Source organism: Pieris brassicae, chromosome 6, assembly GCF_905147105.1.
Source record: "Pieris brassicae chromosome 6, ilPieBrab1.1, whole genome shotgun sequence".
Taxonomy (NCBI): domain Eukaryota; kingdom Metazoa; phylum Arthropoda; class Insecta; order Lepidoptera; family Pieridae; genus Pieris; species Pieris brassicae.
In genome coordinates, this window is record NC_059670.1 from 11,649,826 (window position 1) to 11,674,236 (window position 24,411).

General features: G+C 40.3%; 3 protein-coding genes across 4 annotated transcripts in view; 2 read left to right on the forward strand and 1 right to left on the reverse strand.

Moving 5' to 3' along the window:
* The window catches only part of LOC123711397 (myelin transcription factor 1-like protein), a 149,530-nt gene extending 140,190 nt beyond the window's left edge, over positions 1-9,340 (forward strand). Inside the window, exons 8-21 of the mRNA XM_045663968.1 lie at positions 153-225; positions 363-403; positions 646-804; positions 1,791-2,061; positions 2,298-2,492; positions 2,636-2,837; positions 2,930-3,078; positions 3,167-3,264; positions 3,831-4,044; positions 6,409-6,618; positions 6,893-6,955; positions 7,193-7,482; positions 7,586-7,746; positions 8,010-9,340. Coding sequence (XP_045519924.1) covers positions 153-225; positions 363-403; positions 646-804; positions 1,791-2,061; positions 2,298-2,492; positions 2,636-2,837; positions 2,930-3,078; positions 3,167-3,264; positions 3,831-4,044; positions 6,409-6,618; positions 6,893-6,955; positions 7,193-7,482; positions 7,586-7,746; positions 8,010-8,327 — 2,444 coding nt within the window. The 3' untranslated portion in view covers positions 8,328-9,340. The remainder of the gene's footprint in view (positions 1-152; positions 226-362; positions 404-645; positions 805-1,790; positions 2,062-2,297; positions 2,493-2,635; positions 2,838-2,929; positions 3,079-3,166; positions 3,265-3,830; positions 4,045-6,408; positions 6,619-6,892; positions 6,956-7,192; positions 7,483-7,585; positions 7,747-8,009) is intronic.
* A 3,947-nt stretch (positions 9,341-13,287) lies between these two features.
* Positions 13,288-17,433, forward strand: LOC123711160 (WD repeat-containing protein 46). The gene is made up of 11 exons (XM_045663602.1): positions 13,288-13,393; positions 13,471-13,581; positions 13,672-13,904; positions 14,187-14,438; positions 14,794-14,944; positions 15,527-15,762; positions 16,231-16,395; positions 16,479-16,618; positions 16,783-16,973; positions 17,079-17,177; positions 17,298-17,433. The coding sequence occupies exons 1-11, from the start codon at positions 13,364-13,366 to the stop codon at positions 17,418-17,420; spliced, it is 1,731 nt and encodes a 576-aa protein (XP_045519558.1). The 5' UTR covers positions 13,288-13,363; the 3' UTR covers positions 17,421-17,433.
* On the reverse strand, positions 17,426-19,612 carry LOC123711161 (transcription factor E2F5-like). 2 transcript variants are annotated; one of them, XM_045663604.1, is made up of 7 exons: positions 19,407-19,612; positions 19,227-19,330; positions 19,049-19,150; positions 18,334-18,514; positions 18,007-18,084; positions 17,749-17,827; positions 17,426-17,684 (listed from the first exon to the last, which is right to left on the reverse strand). In XM_045663604.1, the coding sequence occupies exons 1-7, from the start codon at positions 19,521-19,523 to the stop codon at positions 17,584-17,586; spliced, it is 762 nt and encodes a 253-aa protein (XP_045519560.1). In that variant the 5' UTR covers positions 19,524-19,612; the 3' UTR covers positions 17,426-17,583. The 2 variants fall into 2 exon arrangements, with proteins under 2 accessions (XP_045519560.1, XP_045519559.1); XM_045663603.1 differs by having other exon boundaries at positions 19,221-19,330.
* Between the last annotated feature and the right edge of the window lie 4,799 nt (positions 19,613-24,411).

The following is a 24,411-nucleotide window of genomic DNA, read 5'->3' on the forward strand; positions in this document are numbered from 1 at the left end:
TTTTTCTTCGAAGTTGACGCGGGATGGGTTCGGGCGGCTGGGCGGCGCCGCGCAGGTACGCCCAGCGACACGCCCGCCCGTATCGATCGTTCCTCACGCCCACACTAAATCATTAACAAAATAATAATTTATCATCATCGATTTGTCCACAGAAGGCAACAAGTGTCCGACTCCCGGTTGCAATGGGCAGGGCCACGTCACCGGCCTTTACTCGCATCACCGAAGGTCAGTTTTATACTTTAATGATTTTTCAGTCAACATCTGCCACTGAAAAGTGGAAATCTTAAAAGCAAACTAACTTAATCATTTATTTTGAACATAGTTCTAACTAACACTAAATCTTATAATCCTTTGTCCATCAGTCTGTCAGGATGTCCAAGAAAGGATAAAGTTACACCAGAGAGTAAGTATATTCTAACGATTTAGTTATAGCTAGCTGTTTCGGTTGTGACTTATAATACAATACCAATATCTAACTTTAGGTTAATATTATTTTGCATAAGCAAGCCAAGCCAAGCAAGCAAGCTTTAGGTCTTGTTTTTGTAGAGCCTAAGTATTGAATAGTAGCAAGTACTAAAAAATATTCTTTCTTTAGTCGTTTAGAACTTATAGATAGACTTTATAATTGAAATAATCAAATTTTAGTACTGGCGTTGCACGAGACAATCTTAAAGTGCCCGACGCCGGGTTGCAACGGTCGCGGCCACGTTAGCTCGAATCGCAGCACACACAGGTCACTATCCGGTTGTCCAGCTGCAGCCGCGAGGAAAGCTGCTGCCAGGACCCAACGTGCTAGACCTATCGGTACGATAATTACTTTAATTATACGATATATCCATATAAATCGACTTCAGCGTGAGGTCTGGTCTCGGGTGAAACAAACAAAAGGCTACACTACTACACTACACTTGACCTTGGCCTCTCCACGATTTGTGTTAATTTTTTGTTCATAATTTTTCTATACTGTAGGCAGTTAGGTGTAGCCAGATTTATACGCCTGACATAGATACGTCTACGATATTTCGGCATGCAAGTATTCATTATGCCACGATCTTAAAGCGGTCTGGAGTTGCGTAATTTTTTTTTTCTAATACAAGTATCTTCTAGAACGAGTGTTAATTAATCAAAATTTATCCTGGGATACTACTACATTACTAGACTACTCTGATTCTTGCTCTTCTGATATAAAAGAGCAATTGCCTAATAAACTGGAACGTCTTCAAAATTTCTGGATCCATTTTATATTTGGTCTAAGAAAGTACGACCACCTCTGTGCTTTCCGTAATCGGCTATGCTGGTTAGCCAGCGTCGGTGTCAGCGTCGTGATGCTCACTTTCTCCATCTCTTATAACCTCAAGTTCTCAGCTCGTCCTGTACAATACTAAAAATCCTTCTTATCACAAAAATGATTTCAAATTTTTGTGAGCCCATAGGTATAGCCTACGCTGTTCCAAAAACTATATTATCCTTGCAGTCCCATCTCATAACTCTTCCATTCTTGGCGAATACTTTAAGGTCTCTGCAGTGAGTCTATGGAAATCCTTTTTCTCCTCTCGTCTCCTTATTATGTAATTATCTTATCTGTACTGTATTACTGCAACGTAATATATAATTAAATAAAGAAATATGAAGCGACTTGTAGGACGGACTTTTAGTAAGTGCCATGTATAAAAGTTTAAATTTACAAATAAAAAAGGACACACAAGGCATTTTCAGATAACATCTCGTAAAGTTATTAGACAAATCTATGGCAGTATAGAATGTCTATGAACAAGTCTATAATTTTACAGTTTTATCAGCACCAGTTCCATCAATATCTGCTCAGAGTGCGATAATTGACACCGGAAGTACGCCACAAAAACGCGAGCCCGAAGAAGCGGCATCGCCGCAAAGTCCAGTCGTGAAGCGGGAAGCCCCCGAGCTGCTTGTCCCAAAGCGAGAGGCCGCCGAGCCCGAGCGCGACTCTCCCGCCATGGAGACGCGCCACGCCGGCTACGGCGCGCCGCCGGATCAGCGCTCGCCCTATGAGCGGCCACCAGATGATCACGTCAGGTCATATAGGTGAGCTCTTAATACACGTTTAGCTGATTTTGGAACATTAACATTTAAGTACAGACATGCTAGAGAATCTATCGAAGTGACGCTTAATAAGGATTTGATACATATTGCACCCACTCTCTGTGAGGTTTTACCATTAAAATAAAAGCTTTATAGTCCTCTTATATGTTGAGAGATTATGATATTTTTGAATAAGTTATAGAGCGAAGACCATGTTAACTTCTGCCTTTGTTTCCTAGCCAAATGAATGAGACACGGTACGGCTACGAAGCTCGATGTTACGAAGGTGCCACGGCGTTTGAACGGTACGACCCTCAATGTCCGCAGCGGCCCTACGGCTGGGAGGAGGAACGGTACCACGACCCACACTTACCTACTCCGATGAAAACGGATCAATCCGAACAGGATGCCAGCTCCGGACCCATTTATCCTAGGTAGGTCTCACTCTTATCGAGCGCTCTACTATGTGGTAAACGGGTCTCGCCTTTGCGTTTTTAACTTTTGAATTACGGAATATGTATAAGTTTCCGTCCACGATGGCTGGCTTCGTTCGGGCTAAATAAATATGTATGTCCAGACCGATGTACCACTACGAGGCGGGTGGCGGGGTAGTGGGCGGTGTGGGAGCGATGGCCGGCGTCCCAACGGGTTTCTCCGCGATCAATCTCTCTGTGAAGATAGCCGCGGCGCAGGCGCAGCGTCCACGGAGCCCGACGCCCCGAGACCCCCGCGATCCCCGCCCGGCTATAGACCTGTCCTCGTCTAGTGGCAGTCCACAGGTGAGAAACTATCTAAGGCCCGATATTCATCAGGTGCCCACCCCGGCGGCTGCTCTTCTATAAGAATTCACCTAACACGCTTGTTACGACAGGGTCCCTACGCGTCCCCGGTGTACAGTAGCGCCGGCGGGGCGCGAGGCAGCCCACAGCCTGGCGCTTCGCCTCAACTCACCGCCAGCCCTCAGGTGCCCAGCCCGCAGGGCCAGACCCTCGACCTTAGCGTCACCCGTTTACCACATAGGTGAGGCATTCTTCGTTAGGCTTAGCCTTAAACGCTGTATCCTCGCGTGCCTGCTCAATGTCATATCACGTTATGTCTTTTTTTTCAGTAGAGCGTTCCCCGGCGGTGTAACGTATAGTCGGGAATCTACGCCAGACAGTGGCGGAAGCCATCCTTACCTAGAGGCATATCATCGAGATACAGCGGGTAAGTTCTATTTGTATTAATAAAATATCAAAATCAATATCACGTTTCGAGTGCTTTGCTCGAGAGACACTGAAAGTAAAACTATGTGACTTGAACTAAATCCATATTTTTTTCTTTTTTACTCTGTCAAACTTAAGCAAAACACCTGTAGCATATACATATGTATACAATATAAACAGGTCGCTAGGACTCCGGAGAGTCGTAAAACACAGTACAAATTAAAACACGGCCCCTGCCATCTCGCCGCAACACGTTAACGCTACATTGCTAATTCTGTGAGCAGGCGTCTTGTGCTGCCATAATACCTCATCGCCTATCATAAACTGAAATAATAATACCATTTGATTAAAGAGCATAAAAAAGTTCTATATTACATTTATAAATATAATTCTACGTAAAATTTATAAGATAAAAGTAAATACATTTTATTTGTAATTTTAAAAAAATCTGCACAGAATACGATATTTTAGTAAGTGCATTGCCACATTATTAATAATAAATGAAAAAGTTAAAACCATATCCAGACTTCTGTGAAATAGCTAACGATATCGAACGATATCTAACAGGCTACGGAGGCGTGAGTCCACACCCGGTGGCCGGCTACGGTTTAGGTCAACCAGACTACGCGGCGGCGGCCGCAGCGGCGGGCTACGGCGGCTACCAGTACCAGTGTGGAGCATACCCGCCGCCGCCTGCCTATCCGCCCCACGCGCCGCCCTACTCGCCGCCCTGCTATATGCCACCGCCTCACGCGCCACACGATAAACCTAAGGACAGCAGGTGAATATAACATCGACACTCACAGCCACGAGAGTCACACTTGCTCCACGATTCCAGGGTCTCTGATTTTTTAACGAATAGACAAATGCTCTTTTCAGAAACTTATTGTAGTATAATAATCGGAATCTATATATAATGGAAAGTTATATATTAGTAGAGTGCAGAAGTAAGAAACTTAACAATTATCGTCGCAGAAAGATCTAGATAACTTTACATAAACGTCTTATAAGAGTATTTTCTATGAATGTACATCCTGGGACAAACTCCGTTTCGAATGATAATTTTCTCCTTAGACATACGACTTACCAGATAGAACCAATTTAAGTTCGGATTTAATGTTACTTTAAATAACCCAAAAGCATAAACAGTCATAAACTGATTAAAAATGAAATTTTAAAAATCGTAATGAGAACTCTAATTACTATAAAGACCACCTAACCAACTGCTTGCAATGGCGAAACAAACGAGAATGAATACTTCATATTATGGCCTCATTTGATACCAATTATTAAGTAAATAAATTATTGATTTTATCAACAATTACAATAGTTCGTACACAACACAAGTGTTTAACCTTGACACGTGTTCTCTTTTATCTTCATTCCATTCCAAAATATTTAAGCGTTTTGCGTACAACGAATGGATATTACACGAATGTCAAGGACAAAACAACAAAAACAAGGCATTAATTCTGTCAGTGACAAAATGCAGATGCTAATGCGAACGTCTGGTCAAGACACACTGTCTGTATACCATATACTATATAGTATTACCTGAATAGTGACACACTTGTAGCGTCATACGGATTTACGAATTTATACTTCGTAAGTCACACTTGACGGATCAGTCTAAATATACCGGCGTCCGCGCACGACGCGCGCTTCCACGCGCTGATAAAATATTATATTGATAAGATACAAGTACAAAACATGCAGAGAAGCAGGTAAGATTGTGATTAATTAAATTTTATTTTTTAATGACGTGTCGACTTTAACATTTTCCCTATAAACACGATAATAACTCTACATATTGACATTTAAACAATTCAGTTTACGAGAAACTCAGTTCGCGCCAATTTTTAATATTAGGTTAATCACTTGAATCAATGCTAATTAAGTAAATACTATAGGTTTCTAACAAGGTTACGGTTAAAGCGAGACAATTACTTAACACATTCCGAACAAACTGTTAATGTAGCAATCATCGTGACGACTTTTATGGGAAACTGGGTTACCGCATACGGGAGCCGAGAGAGCTGATTCATTGCCCGGTCGAGAGCTGCGACGGCTCCGGGCACATAAGTGGTAATTTCGCCACTCATCGCAGGCAAGGGCCACTGAGAATGCAATAGATATTCGTGAAATTGACAGTCTCATATGTGCGCAGAGCATTTGTATACTAAACATAAGTCTTTGACGACCTAGTTTCACGCATTTCCGCACCCGCTGTGTTTGATTCGACTAACCGCATGACGGTGGTAATCTGTTTCTAATTTCGACTGCACATTCTTCACTACTCAAATATACAATTTCAAAAAAGATAGTCAAACATTGTCTCTAAAAACAAGGCCATAAAACCTCTCGTGTTATAGATTTATACGTAGAGATTAAAATAAACGCGATGCTTTAACTCTCGAAAACGTCTTCCGGATTTATTTATACTCTTCATGGTGTCCATAAATAGACGTAATTTCTTACGCAAATTAGGAGCATACCGAATCGTAAACTTCTCTTAGAATAATTCAACATACTATGAATTATTCTTAAATGTTATTATATATATATATATATATATTACTATTGTTTTGTAAATAAGGAATAATTACTATTATGAAAACCTTCGTTTGTTTGCTATCATCGTATTTCGACTTTGGCTATTAGTAATATAATAATTTATGACAACTAAAAATAACACAAGTACGCTTAAACACGTCAATATTATCATACCAGGTAGGTACATTATCGTTTAACGTATTCGTCTAAAATAGTTGCATGTTGAGTTTGTCGATGTGGTTATTACTATTTTTACTAACGATTTACTCTGAATAAGAATAAGCTCATATTTGTTTTAAATACTAAGTTAAGAATTTTATATGATACAATATATATTACAATATCTCAGCTGGTCATGCTTTTGGTTTATGCAATGCATTTTCTGGAATCTGGAACTAACGGGTGAAGGAGAAACAAAACTAAAACCATTTATTAGCAGTTTAGCAATTTAGTCCCTTTCTGATTTAAAAATAATGAACGTATTCCCGGAAAATAATTAGTTGATTCTGAAATAGTTAAATACTATTATTATTTCTATAAATTATTGAAATATATCGTATGTTAAGATACAGTAACACGCCATTGTAAGCAGTTTGTATATGTGCAGTCTATCTGGATGTCCGCGCGCCGACCGATCTCAACTCCAGCCCCATTCACAAGAGCTGAAGTGCCCGACGCCAGGTTGTGATGGGTCAGGTCACGTCACAGGGAACTACTCCTCACACCGATCCCTGTCTGGCTGTCCCAGGGCAAACAAACCCAAGAGCAAACCCCGAGATGGACAAGATTCAGAACCACTCAGGTAGGATCTCTTTTATTGGTCGGGAAGGGAAAATTATTTTGGCATTAGGTTTCGTGAAGGCAAGATATAGTTTCTGAACTGACTCTCTGGCTTTTTCTCTACTTGTTCAATAGAAGTATAAAAGACGTGTAGGTCAATACGGCACACAGACATAATTAATATATCGTTATTTCCATAATATTGTAATCAAACAATGTAAAACAAAATATTTTACTAACGTCGCATTTTCTTGACCAACCATTGCAATGAGTTTGTCGCTTTACACGCTGCTTAGATGTCCTATTCCGGGTTGTGATGGATCTGGACATGCCACAGGGAAATTTTTATCACATAGAAGGTAAGAGGACGACAAATTAAGAAGGTACATTTAAAGTAAACCATGAACAATTTATTAATCCTATGTAACCGCCATTTTTTTATATTTTCCAAATTTTATATAAATCTTTAATTGCATAGGTAAAGACTTAGTATTTAGTAATAAAGTATATTTGTGAAGCCCATCCAGTATTACATAGGTATAAAAACGCTGATTTTGGCATCATAAGTGTAATATAAGATTACCTGTATCCCATAGTGCATCCGGATGCCCGATAGCGAATCGAAACAAAATGCGGGTGCTCGAAAGTGGCGGGACAGTCGAACAACACAAGGCGGCAGTGGCAGCCGCCGCTTCGGCGATCAAATTCGATGGAGTCAATTGTCCTACACCCGGTTGTGACGGGTCCGGGCATATAAACGGGTCTTTTCTGACGCATCGCTCGCTGTCAGGGTGTCCGGTAGCCGGCGCCACGACGCCCACGCCTCAACCCAAAAAGGCCAAATACCCAGATGACATTACGCCTCTTTATCCAAAGCCGTACTCAAGTGAGTATATATTTTTTTTTTATTTTGAATATAGTTTGGATATATAATTAATAATATAAAATAAATATTTTGATATTGATGTTTGTATTTTTCATAATTAAAGGCATGGACATCAACATGCAGACCGGAAACGGCGAGGACCTTATGACGTTGGAACAAGAAATTACTGAATTACAACGAGAGAACGCCAGGGTAGAGTCGCAAATGCTGCGGCTGAAATCTGACATCAACGCTATGGAGTCACATCTCAGCACCGGGGAAAGGGTAAGGAGTCTCCAATGCTTTTGTGTGTGTGTGAATTAGATCCGAATATAACACTCAAAGTGGATATTTTTGTCGTAACGTAGATGGTACTGTCATGGCTTCAAACATCCAACTTTGAGTCCTCCTAACGTCCAACGCAAAGCATTGCTTAGTGAGTACTACTTATTCTATTCGATACGGTAGCCACTCAATGTCTCAAAATGAATGAATGAATCGAATACATTTTCTTTTCGTTATATTATAAGGAGTACGTTTGTCAACAGGAAAACCAGTTGATGTCGCAACGAAACAACAATCTGAACGAGTACTACGAGAGCCTGAGAAATAACGTAATAACGCTGTTAGAGCACGTGAAGATCCCCGGCGGGGGAGCCGCACACGTGACGTCATCGGGCGCCCCTGGGGCCGCACCGCCGCCCGCGCCCGGTGACAAGCCCGCCCACGACAACTTCGACTCCTACCTAACCAAGCTGCAGACCCTATGTTCCCCGGACGGGTACTGCCCAGACGAAAACCGGCCCATCTACGAAACCGTTAAGAACGCGCTTCAAGACTTTACAGTGCTTCCGACCCCCATTTAAGGCTCGCCGAGCGCCGCCGAAAGCGATCAGACGCGCTAATCGCCAACGACGGGGCTTACTCGAGTTAATAGTGAAGTGTGCGGACGAAGAGACCGTTCAGTCTCCGGAGAAGCGGACCGTAGAACTGTTTTGTAAACTGTTGTATACGATGTGTGAATTCTTTGAGACGTCACGTTTACATTGAAACAGACTAATATCACTAAGATCGTAATTCTAGTCTAAAATGAATTTTAACACTGTTATTCGTATGTATGCTTAAATTAATGTAAGGAGAACTTTATACTTGTAATGTGAACGATTTTAGTCCCATACGCGTCTCTATATATAACTGTAAATACTGTGTATTTATTTCGTAGTTATAGGCACACAAGCGGATGATATTTCTGATTCACGCTCACATATAGATTACAGAGAAGGTCCCTCTCGGAAGGAAATAGGAAATAATATAATTCCTCTCCCTTCTGCCGCATTGTAGGGGGTGCGGGTGTGTGCCAAATACTGCTGGACTTTAACGGGGTGGAAGTTACGGGGATCGAACATATTTGTAAAAACATATAAAAGTTAAGAGACACTAGTCAGTTTACTTGTACATAAATGATTGTGAATATTAGTTAAGACGCACAGGCGTCATAGTAATGAGATCTCATTAGGTGGAGTAAGGTCCTTCAGTCATTAATTGATACCCAATTATAGGAATAATCCTTGTTAGCCAATGTTCACTTCGCTGTGATTTTGTTATTGTTATTTATTTATTGTTGTTTGCGGAATGTGATAGTTCGAATTGAGATCGGAGGCTGTTAATTTGCAATATGTTTTGTGCTTTATAAGGAAATGTTTTATTTATCTTTGAGACGCACCGACAAACGTCATTTGTGTTATTATTATGACTAAAGTGAAAAGTGAAAACGGACAGTGAACGAACCTTAAATATATACGCATTAAATAATACCTATTACTATGTTACTAATCTGATTGTCATATATGTTTCTGTAATATATTGAGTATGTGTTGTTAAAGAGAATAAAAAGTAATAAATATCAAAATTACCACCGCGTGATTATTTAACTTAAAAGATGGTTTTTATTTAGTAAAGCCAGGTATTCCACTACAGACTTATCCTTACCTCTTAACCTCTTCCCGAATATAATTCAACTACTCAACTTACTTAGGATTTAGGCCTACGTAGTTTATTTTATTTAGGCCATTTTAATAATTTTACAATGTTATTTAACATTAAATAGTTACCTAAGGTTTTTTATGTTTATGAATAGATTAAAACATTCTTAATGTATTTGGTTTACTAACACTTGTTCTCGCCCCATCAAATGAAAAACATATCAACACACATTAATAATGGAAACATTTACTGCAGACACTAATACATAAAAAAAAATATCAAAAGATATTCAGAAACTACCGAACTTTCACCAAAGCGGAGACGGCATGTATGAAAATCATCGTAACGAATGTAGCAGAGTCCGTAATGGGTCCGTTCCGTTCGCAGTGGAAGGCGGGATAAGTGTTGTAAGTGTCGAATTTTACTTCCAAATGCACAATCTCACTTGAACCGATTTTATCGCGGTTATTGTTTATCAGAATGCCAAATTGTAACATTTATTTATTAAAAGTTAGCCATACATGGGGTATGGCCAAATTCTAACTAAAAATAACCTAAAATTAAATACTAGTATACAATTAAGTTATTGTACAAAATTGACAGAAAACCTCCTGCTAATATGCTCCTTTACACTATCTTTTCCAAGTACATTATAAACCCCATATGCTTCACAAATAGGTCACTCTCCGGCGAAGAGTCGAGAAACAGCAAAGCAAAAAAGTTGTTTCCGGCAGCGGTAATAATTGTCCGGAACGTAGTCTCATAATTTCTTCAAGCAAGTATGCGCTCTCCGTTTCATTTTTAATTATGCTTAAACCAAATATGATTATAGCTAAATCCCTACAAAGTTCTAATGAGTTATACCCTAAAAGTTCCTATCCTTCTAAGTTCTTGATAGTAAAAGTAAAGTTCTTGATATCAAGAACTTAGTAGGGTAGAGGTAAGGAAAAAAGTTGTACCTTTTTTTATACAAATTTCTAAGGAACTCCTTTGTTTGCTTTCAATCATTTCCATATACTAACAATGAATATAGCAATATAACACCCAAATCAATATAGAATATAGGACAAACCCTAACCTCCTAGATGCAGCATCTGTAATCATCCGAATATGCTCCGCAAATGAGAGATCTGGTATGAACAAAACACCCAAATCGCGGACTTTGCCTACGCGCCTTTAACTTTAACTTTAGATCTTATGCTATAGCCTGATTAAATTAGGAGAGGCACTAAAGGTCATTTGTCATAGTTAAAGCGAAAACATGAGACCTTCACGAGTGATTTGAGAGCGGAATCCGCTGTGAGTTACAGAATCGCAAGTACCACTAGCGCCTTAGTACAACAACTTGACCGTATTCAACCAATAGCGATTCGAATCGTCAACGACCAGACACTTTCCGAGCAGGTTGATCCCTTGGCGATGCGTAGTCATCTGGGATCTTTCTGCATCGTCTACCACATTTATCTTGGAGGATTCGGAGGATTTCTTCCGATTAATACTTTTTAAGGCACTTTTGGCTTCGCACTACCACTATGTGGAGGCAGCTGCATACAAACAAATAACGTTGTCACTCTACGGTCTACTCTTATCTTTTACGCTTACGAATTCTATCTTAAGCATTCATGAGTTACGAATTTGATTTTAGGTTCCGAATATAGTGTTGACTCGAGGCTAGTATATAAGAGAAATCTGATAGTAAATGTAAATTTAGAATCAATTTAACATCTTTTCTGTTGACGTTCATAATTCAAAGTCAAAGCCAAAAATCATTTATTCATATAGGTAAACAAGTACAATTATGAATGTCAAAAAGAAGTTAAATTAATTGTAAATTTACATTTACTAACAGTTCGCAAGTCAAGGGCGGATAAGAAGAACTGGCAAGAAACTTTTCGCCGCTCTTTTTAATCGCCAAGTATTGCGTCATACAAATTGTTTGAACTGGAACAAAACAACCCCAAGGATTAGGATCATTTAAGTATTCCTCAAATTTATAAAAAGCTTTATTGATTAATTTACGTTTAACGATAGCTTTGAATTCTCTAGTTTCGCTTGGGAGTTTGTTGTAAAAACGAATACAATTTCAGTATAAGGAGTGGTTTATCTTTTGGAGCCTGGTTGGTCGTACCCTCAAATTAGTTCTATTTCACGTATTATACTGGTGAAAGTCACCATTTGTTTTAAAAACGTTTATATTTTTTTTGTACAACAAGGCTTCAAGAATATATTTATTTATTTATTTTAAAAGGCACACTAACGAAATACATACAACCACTTACAGAAAACACATGACATATAACAGCACGATACATGCATGTGCATCAATAACAAGTGTGCACAACATTTAAAGGGAAACATTACAATGACAGAGAGGAAATAACTTAAACATTAAAAGCAATAGACAAACCAGACCAAAAAATACAAGTAATACAAAAAATACAATTGTACAATTTAACATTCTAATATATTTCTACTATGCAATGGTCACTATTGGTCATGGATCGACAGTGGCTGCAGCATCTTACGTCTGAAGACATTAAATGGATCTGCATCGCATGTACTCAGAGCGTCGTTCAATGCAGATAGTGTCATAATATTTAATTCCTTAAACTTATTCCGCACCTACTCCCTCGGAGAAACACAACAAATACCCCGTACAGCCCGCTTCTCAAGCACAAATATGGATTGAAACTCTGCAATAGCACCCCACAGTAGAATACCGTACGACATAACGCTGTGAAACTAGCTATAATACACAATTTTAGCCGTGTCTTTCGGTGTCAGTAAACTGTCGGATCTTACTGCATATGCTGCAGAGCTATTCGAAAGAGTCTCTATGTGCCCACACCTACTGAAGTTTACCATCTATTGTTATGCCTAGAAACACAGTTTTGTCAACACAGTTTACTTCACTGCCCTTAATTTTCAGGTTACCAATATCTCGCTTTACGCTAGTCGTTGTAAATCTAATAGATTTTCTTTTATTTTCATTAAGCAGTAACTTACTTACATAAAATCAGTTAACGAAACGATTCCATAAGATTTAGCGCTTTTTTGCCAATGCCATCGTGTTGAAGTTTTTTGATTAGGATTTCGTGATGGATACAGTCAAAAGCCTTTGATAAATCGCAAAAAACCCCAATGGCATCATGAGAATTTTCCCAAGCATTTAAAACCTCGGAAATTAATCTTATGCCAGCATCGGCTGTGGAGCGACCTCTTGTAAAACCATACTGCTGGCTATGTATAAGTTTATTACTCAATGCCGGCAGCACTGATATGGGTCTAAAATTTGTGGGGTCAGAAGTGCTGCCCGTTTTGAATAACGGTATAATTTTACTTAGCTTCATCTGGTCTGAAAACACTCCACAATCTATACATTCATTAAATATTATATCTAAATCTGTACTGATACCATCGATTACTGATTGTAAAATGAATACAGATTCAGCCAAAGATCTAACATATGCATACAGGAACATTATTTTGCAGTAAAAAAAGGGCGGCTGATGGTGAAAAATCAAGAACGCTGGTTGTATTAATGGTTTCATAAGTGTACTCGTTTACCAATATGAATAAAGTTATTTCGATAACAAAGCTGTTCTATTATATATCGAGCACTACACACGAGCTATTTAAATCAAATAGCGACAAGACGGAACTTTTTTTAAATATAATGGCAAAAGTTTTAACTTTATGCAAGACTCTTCTAAGCTTCTTGTTCTGTTCTGTCTTGTCTTCTGAAATGCACAACTTCCCATCTGTAGTATACTACTATCTAATCTGTATTCTGTACAGAATCTTGTTCCGAATACGGTGGTCTGTACTGTGTTGTGTTGATCCTTCTGTCTACTGACACTTGACAGCATCGCATGTGCATACAAAATATTATTTTTCAACATTAATAAAGAATACAGACATGAAAGTTAAATCGGAAGAAATAAAAAAGGTACTAATTCTAATCCCTAATAATGGAAACTTAATAATATTATTTCACTTTCTAATGTAACATAACCCAAATTTCAGCTACGCTACTTTGAAAAGACGAAAGAAAAGAATTCAAAGCTTATCAAAAACACTGATGAAGTTGAGGAATACCACGTGAAGTTAAAGCCCCATTCCAAATGGACAAAAAAAGTGAGATACTATAACACATATTAATCCTTACTAATTTCATAATTTGTCTTCTATTTACTCACCTGACCTATTTTATTTTTTATCCTTCAGAAACTTGAAATTAAGGACTCCAAACCACAAAAAGTTATTGTTAAGAAAAAAAATTCTGGAAAATCACCAATTAGTCTTAAGAACTTAGAGAAACACTCCCGTGGGGATGGAATTTCAGGAAAAGGAGTCAAACATCCTCTGTATGCAGCCAAACTACAAAAGAAAGAACTTAAATATAGATTTGCCCAAAACCAAGCAGCACGGGCTGATATACTATTAACAGAAAATGCAGGGTAAGAAAAAATATATGTACAACCCACAGTGTTAGAACAACATCGAAGGTTCTACTCCTATTGGGCCGTAAAAACAGATTGTTGTAACAGCGGATGACACATTATTATGTACCTTATACAATAGAATTCAGCTGGGACCTTTGATTTTGGTCAATATAACAGTTGGTTCTAAACTATGTCGTCGTAAATGGTTTTGACTGTAATAACAATCTTTTTCATATTCCTGTCCACCCTCAATAGGAAATAAGACAAATTTAAAAACTCTACTTTTTAACTTTTCAGTTACTTAGAAGTGGATGAAGATCACAGAACAACATGTATAACCCAAAAGGAGATTGTAAAAAATGTTGATATCACAGCTGCTACAAAAACTTTCAACCTTAATCTAGATTTTGGCCCATATAGGGCAAAATATTCAAAGAATGGCAGACACTTGCTACTTGGTAGCAAGAAAGGTCATCTTGCTGCTTTTGATTGGGTCACTAAAAAGCTACATTGTGAAATTAATGTTATGGAATCCATACATGACGTGAGGTATATATTTAATATTTTTTATAATGTCTACTTTCTTATTTTTTAGAACTTACTTTTCATCTTTACACAGCATAAACTAAAAAAGCTGCTCTAATTAGAAGGCTTCTTAAAGCGTTAGAATGATTTTGAAGTGCAACCATTGCTGATGATACTACTACCATGTCAACAGCAGTTAAAGCACATTTAACAATGTAGAAACCAGTCTTAATGCCCCAACAAGAGCAACATTTACATTATTCAAAGCTTCCAAAACAAATTACTCCATAGTCTCACTTAGCCAAATTTAGTTCCACTTCAGCCATCTATTCCAATTATAAAAATGCTATTTATTGTGACTGATTTCACTTATTTCCAGTTGGTTACATGTTGAGACTATGATAGCAGCCGCTCAAAAGGAATGGTTGTATATTTATGATAATACAGGAATGGAGTTGCATTGTATGAAAAAAATGGATAAAATATTGAGGATGGAATTTCTTCCATATCATTTTTTACTAGCCGCAGTTGTGAGTATAGCTATTTAGTTTTTAACAAGTATCGAAATGTGAAGATAACTCAATTTATTTTATGTTTGATTCATTATAATGAGTAATAACTAATATAAAATTGATTTACACTAATTTCATACCTGTATGTTATTACTGATGATCTTAATCATTTTTCAATTACCAATACTAATATTGATCTTGTTCGGCAAGTATCCATTTTGGGTAAAGGCAACATCCATCAACACTGCTGATTTGTGGTGTCGAGCATGCTTTGTAGTTCAAGTATTATGTAACCCAATTTTTCGACATTTTTGAGCCATGAACGCATTGAAACTTTCTCTACTACTGTTTAACATTATCCTTATTGTATTTCAACGAGAAAAGAAAATTTCAAAAATTCCCTTTAAAAGTCTAGCTTTCAAAGAAAATGCTACCTCAGTACTTTTACATGTAAAATATAAACTAGAAATAAACTATAAAATAAATACAAAAAAATAGAAACTCCTGAGACATTTTGTACACATGTTATGCCCTTGTAATGGTACAATTGCAAATTACAAATTATATGGAAGTATTATTAATAATTTATTGACATTACAGAATGAATACGGATTTATGTCGTGGCTGGATATATCTATAGGAGAAATAGCGGGTCATTACAACAATCACTTGGGTAGGACTTCTGTGATGACGCACAACCCTTATAATGCAACAATATGTTTGGGGAATTCTCAAGGTGTCGTGTCAATGTGGTCTCCGACTGTCAAGAAACCTCTTGCCAAAATATTATGCCACAAAACGCCCCTGAGCGCTATCGCTGTAGATCAGAAGGGAACGTAAGATCTATATCATTAAGAAAACACTTTTTAACTGGATTGAAGCTACGTATTATTATTACATAGCTTCAATCCGGTTAAAAAGTGTTTTTTTAATGTGTAAAAGCTATGTTAACAAAAGACAATACTAAATCTATATCAATTGATTAAATTGGGTTAAACGCTAGATAGAGGATAAATCTTTGTTTTTAATTTATGTTCTTAACTACGTAAGATGTCATGTGGAATATGGTGTAACGATTGCAGCTCCTTACAAACATTGTGTAAAACAAAAAACTTGGCGATTAAAAGTGGCGGAGAGTTTATTACGAGTTCTTCTCTTCCGTTCTACGCCCTTGATTTGAGAACTGGCAGTCGATGTAAAATTAGGATTATTTCATATATTTTTGTATATACAATGTGTTACCTATATGAATATATGATTTCGAATTTTGCCTACTTGTACATCTAAAAGACATTAACTTAAAGGTACATGGCCACGACGGGTGTGGACAAAAGTTTGAAGATATGGGACATTCGCAATATGGATGGTCCTTTACAGCATTACCGTCTCAGAAGTTCTGCTGTCGACTTGGATTTCTCACAGAAGGACATGCTGGCTGTCGGATTGGGAGAAGTCGTGGAAATTTATAGGTGAGTTTGTCCAACGGTTCATTGCTTTACTAGCGTAATAATAATAATGTTTGTTGTCTTCGAATAATAATAATACGTTACAGTGACACCTGTACGAAAACAGCGGACAAACCGTATTTGAGACACAAAATGGCCAAGTCAATCTGCAACTTCAAGTTCTGCCCTTACGAAGACGTACTCGGGATCGGGAACTCCGGTGGATTCACGAGCATTCTAGTGCCAGGTGAGATTTCACAATCACAAATGTGACCAGATATTGTTTGCTTCTTTCGAAATCTTCGGCAGGGGTAAAATTTGTCCGCGACACGTCGACCGTCGAGACCGCTCCGTCGTCTCGGCGGTGCCCCGGTTTCGTTTTTATCGTGAAACTTTTCCTTTGCATCTCAGGCAGCGGCGAGCCCAACTTCGACGCGTACGAGAGCAATCCGTACCAAAACAAGGCTCAGCGCAAGGAGGCCGAAGTCAAGGCCCTGCTGGAGAAGATTCCGGCGGACTTGATCGCCTTGGACCCCTTCGAGGTCGTCAAGGTGGATGTGCCCACGCTTCAGGACAAACTCGAGGCCAAGACCGAGTTACCGGTGAGCGACGACCTCGGCCCGGCGTGATATCCGAACCGAAGCGGTCTCTTTGGAATGTTGTTGCTCTTTATCTTTTGTTCATATTAAAAACTGATTTACTTTCAGCACGTGAGGCGAAAGAAGATCGACGTGAAGGCGAAACGTAAAAATAAAGGACTGACTAATATTGCTAGAAAGAAGATAATTAAGGATAAGGCGAGAAAGGTCAGTAGTGTACCGCTATATTGAATAACAACATAATATTATTCACGAGACTCGGATATCGTACGAGGGCATCGCATCCGGCCCTATCAAAGGCGTAATTGCAGTTTCGAAAATTTTCAGGATCAAATAATGGAAAGCATCAAAACACGAGCGACGTCGAACGAGACGAAGGACGGGCAGAAGCCGAGCAAATCGTTTGGCGTCTTGGATCGTTTCGTTTCCAAACCGAAACCAAATAAATGAACCAATTTAATATCAGAAATATTTGTTTTATTCACTTAAACTTTTTCACGTCGTGAACATTCTCGATTATATATTTACATGATTTTCTTCAAAATGTAAAGTCAACATGATCACAAAATAAAATTTCAAATAAAATAGCATCTTAAAAATATTGATATGAACATTAGCAAGGGATATCGAACAGATCGCACAGTCCCTCCGACCCGCTCAAGGAGAATGTGAAGTCATATTTTGTGATGGGCGGACTCAATCGTAGAAGGTAATCTAGAACAAAAGTAGATTTGAAGGACCGTTCCATGGGAGATATGTTTCATTGTAAACCACTCACTTGCATTGGATGAAGTATTACTAAATCCTAATTCTGTGTAACTCTCCACTTCTTCATCTGTGTCGTCTAGATCCATTTCCTGAAAAGCACAATAAGTATTTCACCATTTCAAACATTGAAATAACGAACTTGTCCTGTAAACAAAATCTCTAATATGATTGAATTCTGTTACTTGGTCATTTGGTAGAATAAACATTTTGTCTACTTTTTTCTATAAAAGGTAAATAATTGTCTAAAAAATAATAAAAGTTTTCATACCTTTTCTTTATTTAAATCACATAATAATATAACTCCTACAGATTCATGTGATTTTAAGTGCAATATGCTGCCCTTTTCCTAAAACAACAACAAAATAATTAAGAGAAATATAACTCGCCAACTATTTTATCATTTGTGTTTTTCATGACTTCAAACTTTGCTTCTGATTTAGCTTATATTTAGTAATATAAAAATGGTTATAAGTTCTTTCTCTTTATGTTTAATTGTTTTGGTTTGTGTCATATTTATAAGTTTAATATATCTAATTGCCAACATATTATTTAATATTTTAAGCTTTTACATATTTAAGCAAAATAAGAATAATACCTCATATGGATTATGGCTGCATGAGAATTCAGTGCCAAGGGGACACTCACATACTAGTATATTTTGATCTTTTTCTCCATCATAACACTTCCTTATGTCAGCTTCTCTGACATAGTTTAAACTCTGATTGTCCGAATCATCCAGTATGTTTTTGATACTTTGCTCTATAAAGTGCATGTGCCTAAAAGTTCTTACTTGTTATGATATTATAAATTTATATTTATAAGATTGTATCCTAATTTGAAATATTTTTTTAAGTCAAACAAATTGCTAACAATAAATTTTACTCACGTGAATGTTAAGATAATATAAATTTATATTTATAAGATTGTATCCTAATTTGAAATATTTTTTTAAGTCAAACAAATTGCTAACAATAAATTTACTCATGTGAATGTTAAGATAATATAAATTTCCTTTTAACAATTAAGTTTTACTAGTTTTGTCAATATTTTATATCATTATGTTCAGCACCACTGAATAATTGGCTGTTGTTTTGCGAAGGTTGTAAACCTCATACAAGGAGAATGAACCCACTAATATTTGTATATTTGAAAAGTTAAATTATTTTAAGGCATGTTTGATTTATAAATTTAACACCACCAAAAAATTTAGTTTGCTACTATTTAGCCTTAACAATAATAAATTACATGATTCAGTTAAAGCGGTTAGAAATGTCTATTAAACTATGATAAGATATTAAAGTAAAACTTACTGATCTAATAGTTGTTCTTGATCTTCAAGAGCACTTATTTGTTTCCTTAAGGAATTCACCTTTGCTCCAATTTCATTTGAATTTCCATCATGGCAAGCACCTCTAATAAAAAAATATTTGCTTAAATACAGTTACAGTCTACGAACCATATAAGACCATCAATTAAACATACTTCCACTGAATGCTATTTTGACTTCGTTTCTCTATTAGCCCAATACCCTCCAAAACATTAGTGATATCATAGATTCTTCTTTTTTGCCGAACAGCTAATATTTCGGTAGCCTAAAATTCACGTTAAAATATTTAATAGTTGTTTATTATTGTTATACAATTAGAATGTTTTTCTTTTTATACTTACGGATCTTAAATCCAAAACACCATCTTTAGCTTTTTGTAACAATGTCACAAATCGAGTAGTAAGTAGTCCTAAAGACTTCTCGTATCGTTTATAACTAAATCCTGCTACCTCCGCCATAATTTGTGAAACTTAAAATAAAAATTGTATTTTGATCAGAGGAATATTTTTTCGTCGCGGCGGGCGCGGGATATAAATTTAAATGTTGGTACTTGGTAATGTTAACTATTAAGTAAAGTCCATAGACTATCTGACAGATAACAGAGTATATTATGAAGTTACCTGGCTTGAGAATTGGTTAGATTTTGACATGCGTGACGCCTTTTAAATTTTAATCTAATCTATAATAGAGAGTTGCGTTTCTGCACTATACGGTAGAACTTATGCATAGAATTTGTGAAGAATGTATATTCTGGCAATTGGCATACAAGAAGTTTCCGTGGTAACATAATTGTTATAAAAAATATAGTTGATTTAAAAATGTCTCATAGAAAAGTATTGTATTACTTTAATATAAATAAAACCTTTAAAACTGATCTATCTCTCTTGTCGACTTGTTAAATTTTTACAGAATTCACACTATTTTTAACAAAAGGAATATCGATCGACACTTACACTACACACTATTTCTAACTCCATGTTAATGTTAAAATATTTTTGCTGTGTTTTATTTTACGTAGGTTGGTAGTAGTATTATTATTCCAGGTACAAATTCCTTCTTTATTATAATAATAATCTTTCACTTTAGACGTTTTTCTTTCAAATACAAAATCATTTATTAATTTAGTTAGGTAACACAATTTATACTAAGACTTAAAGGCGAGGTCAGAGCTACTTTAACTTATATCTTCATCAGAACTAAACAAATTAAAGGGCGTAATACATCTTTAGGTAGTTTTGGTTTATGTTGATTGGTCCTTATTTGGTTAAAATAAAACTTCCTAATAATTCGTTGAGAAGAGGTGAAGATGGAATGTGGAATGTGTTTAATTTTTAAAAACTGTAGTTTTATATACAAAAGTTATCCTACACTGGCCACTAGTGGTAACATGTGGTACCCAGATGCGAAGGGTGCGTAGACAATAAAATCGAGGCGCGGCAAAAAGTTGTCCTTTTCTGCGCGCAACCGTCGAAGCGTACGAACGTGTTCTTCTCAGAACAGTTCGATATCGTGGGCGCAGCATTGTTGTCAAAACACTTCACTTCGCTTCCGACCGCCGACCCGTGCGGACGTCTGCTCCAGTGCTCTCTCCGTGTGAGTCATCAGTGCTGTAGTGCCATCTCGCTCGCTCCGTGTGAGTCATCGCCGCTTGCCGCTGTACAGTGCGCACGCGCTGTCCGACCGCTGCCTTGCTACCTGCTGCCCTCTCATTGGTCAGTCCGATCGCTGCCTTGCTGCCTGCCGCCCTCTCATTGGTCGCTTCGCGTCTTCGGTGTTTGGACATCGGGTTGAAGGCTGCAATTTATGAACGCGGGTTTACCTGCGGCCCTCAGATAGCCACCTAACGGTGCCAAACGGTTATCTGTCGGTTAACGCCTTGTGCGGGAGTGTTTTTGTCCGGGGTGCATACACCGTGCCTTTTTCAAGGCGCGTAACAGCCCCTCCGCTTCCTCCAAGTCCTGTGCACGGCCGGGCCTCCTAGTAGGCACGTATTGGGGAGTAGGTACGCCAACTACTCTCTAGCAACCGGCTAAACACAGGTCCACTGTTGGACGGGTCCTGTCACATCCGTAGGGGCTCTTATACCCTATCTCCTACGGGCTGGTTAGGTCGGTGACAAACCACACCTCCGCTATCACCAGTGGAGACACACCACATTGTTGGGCAAAATCACTAGCTTAGGTACTCACCTCACTTAGGCAAACTAGGTACACACACCCGTCGTCAACCTGTTGGCTTCCCGCCTTCATAATGGCGTCCGGGGATCCACCCCCTGACATAAGAAGAATTCTGCTCTTTCTCCAAGAGCGCTTCCCCGACGCATTGCGGGCTTTTAACGAGTCCGTAACCGCGGATTCGCCGCGTTCCCCATCGCCGTCGCTGCGTAAGGCAAAGAAAAATGCCTCCGCGAAGGCATCGCGACCCGATACCCGCTCTCGCTCGCGCTCGCGCTCACCACTCCCTGAAGTGGGAAGCGCCAGCGATGAGGAGACGGGTCAAAATTCACGCCCCTCTTCGGTCATGTCGACCCAATCCACTCCGGCGGTAACAGCCGACGAAGCCGCATTAATCTCATCTTCCGAAAGCGACGGCTTTCAAACCGTCGGTCGGAAGAAAAAGCGTTCGGCCAACGGCGGTCCCCCCCGCCAAAAGGCCCACTCAAGCCGCCAACCCTCCGAAGAGGGATCTTAGTTCCCTATCATCGGGAAAACCTGCGCCCCCCGCCCCCGCGGACCGCATCAAAACCCCCCCGCCCGTGTACGTTAGGGACAAGGGCGCCTGGCCGGCGCTATCAAAAATTCTCGACACTAAGTCGATAACTTACAAGGCCCGAACGTTAAGGGATAACCTTTGCGTTCAGGTCTTTTCATCTGATCACCACCGCTTTTTAACTTCATACCTTCGCTCTGAAGGTATCGGTGGCCACACCTTCCCCCTACCCGAGGAGCGCGTCCTAAGGATAGTTATTAAGGGCATTCCCAAGGAGATAGACTCCGGGATTGTCCAATCGGACCTCATTGAGCAGGGATACCCCGTAAGGGATGTATTCCGTATGCTCAAAAGAACGACAAAGGAAGAGTACGATATGGTGCTCGCCGTTCTTGATCCTACCCCGAGTGGGAAAAAGATTTTTAGCCTACGAGAGTGTTGCAAGCTCTCGGGGCTGAGGGTTGAAACCCCCCTCAAACATTCCTTCACACGACAGTGTCACCGCTGTCAACTCTACGGGCATGCGGCCCGTAACTGTTTCGCTAGGGCACGGTGCGTAAAGTGCCTAGGCGACCACGGCACGGCGGACTGCAAAAGAACGCTTCCGTGCGCTGAGCCGCCGGCGTGCGTGCTTTGCGGGCAACAGGGCCACCCAGCGAACTATCGCGGGTGCCCTCGTGCCCCCAAGGCGCATAAGCCGGCGTCTGGGCGCACGGCGGGGCGCGATGCGGTCCGTCGTGGCGCGGGAGCAAAGCCCACGTATGCGCCGGCCCCACCTCCTAAAAATAGTGCCTGGACCAAGCCCCCCGTTACGGAGGGCCCTCCCCAGCTCACGTCAGAGGCCTTCCCGCCTCTGCCAACAAAATCGGCACCCATGAAGCCTACCCAGGCGCCGGTGCCGACCCCCGTCATAACGGAGAGGCCCACACGCAAGGTGAGCCCTCCAGCTAAAGCCGTCAGCCACACGGCGGAGGCCGCCGCGGAATCAGAAAAGGTCCGCGACGCCTTAAATCTCGCGTTTAGCATCGTAGACGCGTTAGACATAGACGCTCTTGTCGCCTTCTCCGAGGCTTTCAAATCCGCCAATAACGCGGAAGACAAGAAGCAGCTAGTAATCGAGCACGTCCAGCTCCTTAAGTCCGTGCGACAATTTGCAGACTCCACCACACCGCAATAGCTACGACCACGTCTAGGATCAAGGCTCGATCACTGTCCGTAGTGACTTTCAATGCAAACGGTTTCAAGCCGCAGGTAGATTTGGTTCGAGATTTCCTCGTTCGCCACCAAATAGATATTTTCCTAGTACAGGAATCTTTCCTCAAGCCCAGCGTTTGCGCTCCCAGATTCGCGAATTACAACGTAGTGCGAAACGACCGACCTACGGCGAAAGGCGGTACGCTCATATATTATAGACGAGCGCTTCACTGCTCGCCGTTAGACCCGCTCTCCCTTACCAACATAGAGTGCTCTGTGTTGCGCGTAGCCATGACCGGCCATCAGCCGATTATTATCGCGTCGGTGTACCTCCCTCCCGCCAAGGACATACTAGAGAGCGATCTCAGAACCCTGTTTGCGATGGGCCCCTCGGTCTTATTAGTCGGGGATCTCAATAGCAAACACGGGGACTGGAATAGTTCAAAACAAAACCCTAATGGGTTAGCCCTCAATAGGCTTATAGACGTGCTCAATTTCAACGTCATTGCCCCCATACAACCGACTCGCCGTGGCATAACAGGCAACGGCCTTCTCTCAACGGACGTCATAGACGTAACGGTTTTACGTAACGTGGCACTACAGCCGCGAAGCGTAGAGACGTTACACGAGTTAGACTCGGATCACTTCCCGGTTCACTTTGAATTCGGCCCTCCTAACACTCGAGAGAAGAGGTTCAAGTCCATAGTCGACTGGCAGAAGTTAGACGAGGCCCTCAAGCCCGCCGACACCTCTGCCCTCCCAAATGTCCCCGACAATTTAGTCTCGTCCGCTCACGCGTTAGACGCGATCTCCTCGGTCACTAATCACATTCAGACCAAGGTCGCCGAGTCATCCCGGAAGGTCCCAGATGAGTTCGCTCAACGCTGGGAGCTTCCCACGGACGCGAGGCGTCTAATGACCGAGAAGAACGCGGCGACTCGCGCCTTCGCCAGAGCACCGACCGACGAAAACCGCAGAGCACTCCGCGCCTCGCAGCGCCGAGTCAAAGAGCGCATGCGGGAAATTAGAAACGAACGCTGGGACCGTCTTACCAGCGAATTGTCACCTTCGCACACGGCCTATTGGTCTCTCGCGCGTTCCCTTAAAACCGACACGGTGGCGTCCATGCCCCCTCTCAAGCGTCCAAATCTGCCTGACGCATTCGACGACGACGAAAAAGCCGAGTGCTTAGCCGTCAACCTAGTGGAGCAGTGCACCCCGTATCTCGATCATAGCGACCCGGCGCACGTCGAACACGTGAACCGCGAGGTCGAACGCATCGTAGCACTGCCCCTCCCTCCCGAGCCGCTCCCTCCTACGTCGATCGCCGAGGTCAAAACTCTAATAAAGAGTTCACTGCCTCGTAAATCTCCAGGTCTCGACGCCATCTCGAACAAGGTCCTCCGGTGCCTCCCGCCCCATCTGATATGCCTACTAGTGTCC

Coding starts and splice junctions, on each gene's coding strand:
- LOC123711160 (XM_045663602.1), top strand. CDS start 13,364: ATGAAAGTTAAATCGGAAGAAATAAAAAAG. Junction 14,439..14,793: donor GAATCCATACATGACGTGAG/GTATATATTTAA, acceptor ACTTATTTCCAG/TTGGTTACATGTTGAGACTA. Junction 14,945..15,526: donor ATTTTTTACTAGCCGCAGTT/GTGAGTATAGCT, acceptor TTGACATTACAG/AATGAATACGGATTTATGTC.
- LOC123711161 (XM_045663603.1), bottom strand. CDS start 19,523: ATGGCGGAGGTAGCAGGATTTAGTTATAAACGATACGAGAAGTCTTTA. Junction 19,151..19,220: donor CAAAATAGCATTCAGTGGAA/GTATGTTTAATT, acceptor TTTTTTTATTAG/AGGTGCTTGCCATGATGGAA. Junction 17,685..17,748: donor TAATACTTCATCCAATGCAA/GTGAGTGGTTTA, acceptor CTTTTGTTCTAG/ATTACCTTCTACGATTGAGT.